The sequence below is a fragment of the Sus scrofa genome, chromosome 15, assembly GCF_000003025.6.
Source record: "Sus scrofa isolate TJ Tabasco breed Duroc chromosome 15, Sscrofa11.1, whole genome shotgun sequence".
Lineage (NCBI taxonomy): Eukaryota > Metazoa > Chordata > Mammalia > Artiodactyla > Suidae > Sus > Sus scrofa.
In genome coordinates this window covers 120,321,459-120,330,618 of record NC_010457.5, presented here as the reverse complement: position 1 = coordinate 120,330,618, position 9,160 = coordinate 120,321,459, and the positions used below count along the sequence as shown (strand labels likewise).

Sequence of the window (9,160 nt, the reverse complement as noted above, 5' to 3'; positions counted from 1 at the left end):
GGATCCAACCTGCATCCTCACGGATCCGAGTTAGATTTGTTTCCGCTGAGCCACGGTGGGAACTCCATAACTTCATGTTTTTTAAGCAACTTTGGTTTCGTCATTTATGGCACTTTTCAGAAATCTGATCCCCACTATTGGCAAAATACAGTGAGTTCCAACTGATCAAGGAGTTATGTCCTACAGTCCGGAGGAGAGCAAAACCAGCTTCCAGCCCAAATTAGCTTTAAATAGCTCCTGGGCCACAGAACGCATACGTCACCATCTCTAGTACATCTAATTTAGTCTGGTTTTCCATCCACCAAAAGTAGGTGATGAAGGGCTACGTCCCAGGAAAACTGGGCAGACTTGGTGTGGTGAATTCTCTCCCCTGGAGGCCAAGATCAGCCCCCTCAGCCCGCAGGCAGCTCTTTCCAGGGCATGTCTGTTGAGGGGATGGGAAGTAGCTGTGTCCTGAACTCTCCAAGAGCTTGTTTTAACAGAGTACGATGAAGCCTGGATGAGTACGTGACCTGTTGCTTTTATCCTGATGCGACTAATATCCATGAGGATGCGGGTTTGATCCCTGGCCTCACTCGGTGGGTTAAGGATCTGGCGTTGCCATGAGCTGTGGTGTAGGCTGCAGACATGGCTCCGATCCCATGTTGCTGTGGCTGTGGTGTAGGCTGGCAGCTGCATCTCTGATTTGACCCCTAGCCTGGGAACTTCCATATGCCACTGTAAAGCAACAACAAAAAACGTTTTAACAGTCTAATCAATATGTGTCTTTAACTAAAGATGTATTTCTTTTTTTTTCAACAAAGCAACATTTCTGTTGTGATTTTTTCTTTATCACAACAAAAGACGTATTTCAAAATCAGTACTTACCCTTAATAGGTATGAGGCACTCTGATTAGTCTTTACTCTATTTAGTTACACATGTGACTTCAATGCACAGAAAACAGCACACACACACACACAAACACACATACAGGAGTGCATTTGAAGGTGGAGAAACCTGAGCAAGGTTGGGACTGTTTCAAGGTCAACTTCCTGGCTGTGACACTGTACTACAGTTTTGCAAGATATTACCACTGGGGGAAGGGTACACAGGATTTCTGCATCATTTCTTAAGAGCTGCAGTAAACCTACAATTATCTCAACATCTGAGGAAATAAAAATGTCAGGAGACTTCATTAACAGGTCACAAATCAGTCTGAAACACACTGAGGTTGATGGAGACAAATTACAAGGGAAAGAAAGCAGGTAGAACCCACTAGGGTCACCCTCAACCATTTCAGGTGCCCCTGAAGTTCTCCTAACTCTTTACCAGGCAAGCCTCCTGAACCAACTGTATTGCAAGGATCAGTGGGGGCAGCATATCTTGCTAGGCTCTGTCCTGTTTATGAGGTGAGCTTCTCTTGCAAAGTGCATTTTGCGTAGTGCCAGTGTTTCGGGCTATTGTGTGAGGAAGGAACTGCAGCCAGTTGTGTGCGTTAGACCTAAATTTTCTGCAGAAACATAAACACCGTGGAACACATTTGGGGAAATGCTAAACATTACTCATGATAAAAGAATAAGCCAGAAAACACTTTATTATTTTTTTCCCTTTTTAGGGCCACAGTGGCAGCACATGGAGGTTCCCAGGCTAGGGGTCCAATTGGAGCTACAGCTGCAGGCCAACGCCAGAGCCATAGCTATGCAGGATCCGAGCCACATCTGCAACCTACACCACAGCTCACGGCAACGCCAGATCCTTAACCCACTGAGCGAGGCCAGGGATCGAACCCAAAACCTCATGGTTCCTAGTCAGATTTGTTCTGCTGCGCCACAATGGGAACTCCCATAGAACACTTTAAAAGCGCGTATCACTGTCCTGGGAGCTTCTCAGTCACAGCTGGACAGACTTAGCAAACCAAGCTCTAATGTGAGCATGTTCAAGTTTACTCAGAAATGCCAACTAAGAGCTCACAGCAAGCCATTCTTTCTATGGGGAGGCTGGTGGGGGTGGGGCGGGGTAGGGGGTGTCCTGAACCTCAGCTTTTCTGGTGCAGGTTTGCAGACTCACAGTCTAGAAACCCAGTGAATTCTCATGTAAGATAGAAAGATTTTCTTTATTAATGACCCCAACCGTATTTCTTTAGATACAGGAGTTTTGAACTCAAATACTTAGGAGAAAACAAGTTAAGATTGCATTAACCTGCAACTCATTACCAGTAACATATTGCAAAGCAAAACAGCTTGGAAAAGAGGGGGGAGGGTAGGGGGAGTGAGGGAGGGAAGATAAAGAAAAGGAATTAAGTTGATCAAGTGGAATTCCTTTTTTTCCTCTTAATTCTTGGGAACCATGAAGTCCTTGCAAGCACAGCTCGTTTTTGCAGATTATTTTCCAAACGTGTACAAAATGGAACCAAAACGGAGAATCCCTTAAGAACCTGAAGAGGTGCAACATTAAAAGCTACGATTATCCAGTAGCAAGTCTTCCAGCCTTCAGCCGCCGGTCGCTTCCTCTTCCCGTTCCCAAGAGTTAGCGGGATGAAAACGTCTTCCCCCTGCGAAAGCAGACAGGAAGTGTGAACACCAGTCTCTGCTCACCCTTCCTTCCACCCCACACTTGGGCTGGGGATGGGATCCTGAAGAGACAGCAAACACGAGGGCGCAGAAGTTCCTCAGGCAGAGGCATGTAGGAACTGCAGGCACAGGCTAAGATCCAGCTTTCACTGCAACGGACCATCAGCTCTTCCTCCCTACTGAATACCTAAGGGTACCAGGTGCTGGCTGTGCTAAGCCCAAGGAGGACAGTAAATGCACTCAGCTAGACAGGAGAGTCACTTGCTCAGAGCGTCTGGGTGCCTAGATCTACTCGGTTTCAGACTGGGCTCAACCTTCTTCCCAGTCAAGAATTCCAGGTCCTTCTATACAGCTGATACCTTTCTGGGCTAGTGGACAGCAGTTCCTTAGATCTTTCACCACAAAGTAGGATGTTCAAAGAAGCAACCCTCCAAGCCTCTAAGGTTCTCAGTGCTCCATGTTGTACGTGGTAACTGTGCTCAATAACAGGACGCTTGCCTGACTTTGGGCTCCTGAGTTGTGGTGTCTTGTCCCACCCAGCATTTCCCCAAAAGGGCCAACTCTGAGAACAGGCTTGTTCCAAAGACGGAGGGTGTGCCTTTGGTAAAGAAGCCTCTGGGAACGTGAGCTGGTTTTCAGGGTGTCTGCTCCCCCGTCTCCTTTCTGGGGCCCACCTCTGCCAAAGAGAGGTCAGAGGACAGAAAAGGGCACAGTGCTCTCCCTAGGTGTCAGGGAGGAGGGCTATGGTGATCTGCTCACTCCAAGGACTCATATTCTCCTATCTCCCATCCATGGCACTCGCCTTGCACTGACCCCCGAGACCACCTGCTGGCTGCGGAACAGGGCAGAGGAGAAGCCCACTGGCAGGCAATGGCAGTTGCTGCCGGGTGGGCTCTTCTCCTGAATGGACGGGCGGTTACAGGGCTGAAGGGGACATGGACAGCCCGTGATTACGGATGATGGCCAGCCTTCCTGTGCAGAGGGAGACAGGCTGGCCAGGTCAGGCTGCCTTCTGCTGTAGCTGGCTGCTGGCTGACTTCCAGGCCTCTACTGAATGGCCTGCCTCTCCACTGGGCCCTGAAAATGGCATTAAATTAGCTGCCTCACACTCAATGTCACCAGAGTGGTATGGGTGAGAGACGCAAGCGTGGAAAGGGGAATCTGAAAACCCCAAGAAGGAGGCAAGGTCCTGCAGGGGCAGCCAAGAGCATGTGTCACCCAGGGCACACACCGTCCCCTGCCTCCCTATCTTGGGAGGTCCACACATTATAGGCTATGCCACGAAGCTGCACAGTAGAAGGAATGATGCTGCCACTGCGTTGCCATGGCTCGTGGACACCTCTCTCTAAGCAGAGGCTCAAGTTATGGGCTGAACATGCCATTGGCTCTGGGCAGGGGTCAGTGTTGCTACAGAGAAAGGTCTCTGGTACCAACTTCCTAAGGAGAAAGAGGCAGTCTCTAAAGCCCAAAGAAGGTGACTTAAATGTTAATGTTTCTGAGATTGAAAACCCTCTGCTCAAGCAACCAAGAGTCAGATAACTCGCCCATCTTGTTCGATGGCAGAGAAACTAGCTTGGCAGGAGAGGCCTCACAGGCCAGGGGAGGGGCCATAAGCCCTAGGCACACCACATCCACCAAAGGTTCCCTGAGTGCTGGCAAGTGCACTGCTGTGAGGGGTCAAGGGAGGCTTAGTTCACTTCAAGGCTTTTAATTCAATGGGCACCAAAGATAGCAGTTCAGCACCTATTACTCTATCTGGAGAACAGGACTGTCTAACTTCACCAGAGGGAGACCCAAGATCTGGCACCTGGCACAGACCTAAATCCCAGGCCCTAGGAGTTCCCGTCATGGCTCAGTGGTAACGAATCTGACTAGGAACCATGAGGTTGAGGGTTCAATCCCTGGCCTTGCTCAGTGGGTTAAGGATCCAGTATTGCCGTGAGCTGTGGTGCAGGTTGCAGATGCAGCTCGGATCTTGCAATGCTATGGCTGTGGTGTAGGCCGACAGCTACAGCTCTGAATGGATCCCTAGCCTGGGAACATCCATATGCCACGGGAGTGGCCCTAGAAAAAAAAGGCAAAAAAAAAAAAAAAAAAAAAATCCAGGCCCTAGATCACATGGGCCTCCCCCATGCAAAACCTCACAGCCTTTAGAGCTCCCCTCATCACCTCCATCCGTGATAAAGGCAACTTTCTGTCCATGAAAAATTCCTGCCAAGGACTTCTGTCGTGGCTCAGTGCTTAGCGAACCTGATTAGCATCCATGAGGACGCAGAATCGATCCCTGGCCTTGCTCAGTGAGTGGGTTAAGGATCCAGTGCTGCCATGAGCTGTGATGTAGATCGCAGACACGGCTTGGATCCTGAGCTGCTGTGCTACAGTTCCGATTTGACCCCTAGCCTGGGAACCTCCATATGTTGTAGGTGCAGCCCTAAAAGACAAAAAAACAAAAATGAAAACAAAAACCCTTCCAAGAAATACCAAGAAAAAGAACACCTCTCAACTCAGGCCCAACGAAAACGCAGGTTATCTTGGTAAAAAGGTCCCCCTGTGTTTTTCTTAGCTGCCATTCTCCTTGCTCACAAAGATATGGAAACAAGGAAACCCATTCAGAAGTGAAAACCTGCTCGTCCCCTCTTCAGTCGGCCAGGAGCTACAGGCCCAACCCTGCCTACCTCCCACACAGCTCCTGCCCAGACACCTGGGCCACTGACACCCGCTACCTCCTGCTGGGAGAGCTGAGGAAGGAAGGTGGTCCCGCTGGAGGATGGCATTACTCACGTGATTGTTTTCATTTCTTTTTTCTCGGCATCTGGGCGTGCACGGTTCAGCACCTTGAGGAAGTCAGATGTTTTTGCCCGCATACGTGTGTGAATATAGGCCTGGGGGCAAACACAACAGTTTACTGAAGCAGAATCATGTTCTAGAAAGAGCTTTTCTCTCATTGGCAGAAATTATCAGGAAGGTCTGGGAACATCCACCCTGGGGGCTGACACAGGACCATGCAAGGAAGCATATATTCATCTCTCTGCTACGGGAGGGGAGGAAGGAGAGATGAAGAAAGGTATCTTTTTTTTTTTTTCTTTTTAGGGCCACACCTGTGGCACCTGAAGTTCCCAGGCCAGGGGTCAAACTGGAGCTACAGCTGCCAGACTACACCACGGCGACAGCAGTGCCAGATATGAACCTCATCTGTGGCGTATACCACAGCTCATGGCAATGCAGGATCCTTAACCCACTGAGAGAGGCCAGGGATTGAACCTGAAACCTCATGGAAATAGTCGGCTTCATTACTGCTGGGCGACAACGGAAACTCCAACAGATTTCCCAAAGCCTCTTGAAACACCTATGTAGAACTCACAGCAGCAGCCCAGACTACAGAGATGACTTTTTACATTATCAGCTCTGGTGGAGACAATGACCAGAACAAAGGCGCCGAGGTGCTGTGGGAGCTCTCACTCACCTTCGAGCACTTGATGTGGTAGTGCAGGTAGTCCCGGAACGTGTGGATCAGGTTGATGGTATTGTCCCGAGCACTGGCATTGGTGTGGCGAGGGAACAGCACTGGGTGGGGCACAGACAAGGCAACAGCGTCTAACACCAACGCCAAAGGGCAGGAAGACCAGGAACCTATAGTCTCTCCCCGCTTAAGGACCATCTACTCGTTTCCCGGTGCCCAAGCTGTCAGGGTTTGCTCCTTGAGATGAGGGAGGGATAACCTCACAACCAGGCAGCTGGCAGGGAGTACCAATGAGGCCGTGGCCGGAAACCAGGGCTCCCAGGGACAGGGCTTGGTTGGTGCTGGTGTTTGCGGCAGGCCTGGAGCCTGGGGCTGTGTGTGTTCTAAAGTCTACTCTGTCTGCCACACACCTACTAGCTCCCGCCTCTGCAGCTCAGAGTCTCTTGGAAGACGACACTACCGGCTAGCTGCATGGACCATGGAGTAGTCAGGATTGGAGAACCAAGCCTGCCTGTCTTCCTGGGTCCTTGGTGCTGAAGCAGAGTAAAAACCTTCACAGAAACTAGGTCTCAGGGATGATCACGTAGCCTCTGGTGAAAGCAATACATGAAGGGAGAAGGATCTGAGCTCTCCGTGATGAGGGTGGGCAGGAGACGCTGCTTGGGCTGGGGGCTGAGAAAAGCCCCTCCCGCCACCCCAACCCCCCAAAGTTCTATGTAGTCACTCAGCCCCGCACCTAAGCAGACCTTCACCCCTGCCCTCTGGCTTCTTGGAATCCCTTCTATTTTCTGCACCTACTCTACTCAGTGGTCTCACCATCAGCAAAATCCTTGAGCACAGTTTTGCTGAAATGGAAAGGAATGCCTCCTAAGAAAGGATGGGACCCCTATGTGAACCACCCTGAAGAGAAAAGAGCACCAGACTAGGATATAACTACACTGTGGAGGTTCTGAGATGCTAATGACTGTAAATTCACCATCAGTGTACGTACCATAAAGAGATGCTGCCAATTAAACTGCGACAGGCTGTGAACTATAAGCTGTGTCCCACCGTCCAAGGGAGTAATGGGAAAAAAATATGTAGCTTAGATTTAATGAAATTTGGTAAATCAATCTGCTCATCTCTGATAAACTTGATGCACCTTCAGCACAGAGGTGAACTAAAGAAAACGTCACAGAAGGAGACATTTTAGTGGCCTCAGGTGCAGCGTGTGAAGGTGCTGAGATTCTAGCCTGTCAGTTATCCTGATGAGCCAGCTCGCTAAGCTGGGGCAACCGTAAGAGAAGATGTGACTCTTACAGGGAAAGTGGAGTAAGTGAATCAGGGCTGGAGATCTGGCCTAATGAGCAAAAACCACAAGAAATGCCAAAAGACAGAGTTCCCATCCAGCTGCTGAGCAATGCTCAGCCCTAACTCCTCACACTGGACATCGCTACCTCCTTTTCCAACTTAGGATCTAAGAAAAACAGGGAGAAAAGGACAATACTTACTGTGTAAAAACAGCACACAAACTGTGTTTGTGTTCCGTGACTCACCTGCTACAGTCACGGCAATAGGTACACTTTGGTATGCCTGGCCCCCCCTCACCCCTTCAGCTGCAGTATAAAGGCACCAAGGTGCAAGCCCGCCACTCACCGAAGGTAATGTAGCCGATGTTGTCGCCCACGGCGGCATCAGTGTCTTTTAGCTCCAGAGGCGGTTCCCTGTGGCTAAAAAGGACCTGTGGGGCTGTGTGGCTGGCTCTGCGGCCTTCTTTGAACTCCTGCCAGGATGAAGCAAAAAGGAACCAGAAGAGAATGGGGTGTGAGATGAATAGCAACTTAGGCTTTGGGGTTCGCCCTATGGGTATGACTGCTGAGCCCTCTGAGCAGTAGAAGCTAAAAAGAAACCACACTTAATGGGAAATATTACAACTGCGGGCTGCCACCCATGCACTTCAGACTCCAAGAGGAGAGATAACATAGTACTCAATCTTCACTAAGTGAGGAAAAGGACCGTTAATCCCCATCCTTTTCTCTTGTTTTGTCTTTGTTTCGGAAGAACAGAGGTGATAAACACTTTGGAGACCACAGACAGCAAACTGCAAAGCACTGGGAGAACCAGATTACCTTCAGGATAAGGACTATTGCTTATTGGTTTCTTTCTTTTTTTTTTTTTGTCTTTTGTCTTTTTGTCTTTTGTTGTTGTTGTTGCTATTTCTTGGGCCGCTTCCCAGGCTAGGGGTTGAATTGGAGCTGTAGCCACCGGCCTACGCCAGAGCCACAGCAACGCGGGATCCGAGCCGCGTCTGCAACCTACACCACAGCTCACGGCAACGCCGGATCGTTAACCCACTGAGCAAGGGCAGGGACCGAACCCGCAACCTCATGGTTCCTAGTCGGATTCGTTAACCACTGCGCCACGACGGGAACTCCCGGTTTCTTTTGATTTAATGTGAAAAGGGTTCTATTTTTCAGGAAATCTTTAAAATTTCAGAGTGAGTGAAACCCAGGCTTTAGCATGGTTAAGACTTCAAGTTGAAACTTTTAACTCATTTAATCTTTGCACACAAAACCCCTTATGAGCTGACCAATTTTTGTCACTCCTCTCATCCCACCTCCACTTTGTTCAGTTTCATGAATACCATGCTTGCTCTGGGCTCTAAGCATTTGCTCGCATCTTGCTTCACTGAGGTAGCTTAGACCCTGTTACTGCTTAGAATTCATCAATCAGAACTGGAGACCAAATTGCAGCCCTTCCTGAGGGCAGAAGACAGACAATAGTGTATACCCTCACCAAATTACAGAAAAATGCCCCAGGATGTAAAAACCAAGCCACTCCCAGTGTTCCAATCTCCAAATCTCAAGCTTTCCCAATCCATACATTCCTATGTATGCAGACAAGTGACACAAGGCAACCCTGTCTCAACCCAGCTCTGCAAGTACAGAACTAGATTTGCCAGCAATGCCAGTAGAACCGGATGATTCGGAGTGATGGCAGAAGGACGGAACCAAGGGCTTTCCAAGGTCTCCAAGTTTTAAGAGTACTGAGAGCATGCCACACAGCTGTTTGGTCTGCAGTGCTCTTCTACTGCTGCTCAGACAAGACCTCTTCTATAACACCTTCTCCAGGAGCCTGAGGGCAGCTGGCAGCTTTCCCATTGGGGTTCTC

The 9,160-nt window shown here is 49.5% G+C and overlaps 1 protein-coding gene across 1 annotated transcript in view; it reads right to left on the bottom strand.

The window, feature by feature from the left end:
• The window catches only part of ARPC2 (actin related protein 2/3 complex subunit 2), a 31,674-nt gene continuing 24,337 nt past the window's right edge, over positions 1,824-9,160 (bottom strand). Inside the window, 4 exon segments of the mRNA NM_001190239.1 lie at positions 1,824-2,531; positions 5,332-5,432; positions 6,014-6,114; positions 7,646-7,772. Of these exon segments, the coding sequence (NP_001177168.1) occupies positions 2,507-2,531; positions 5,332-5,432; positions 6,014-6,114; positions 7,646-7,772 (354 nt within the window). The 3' untranslated portion in view covers positions 1,824-2,506.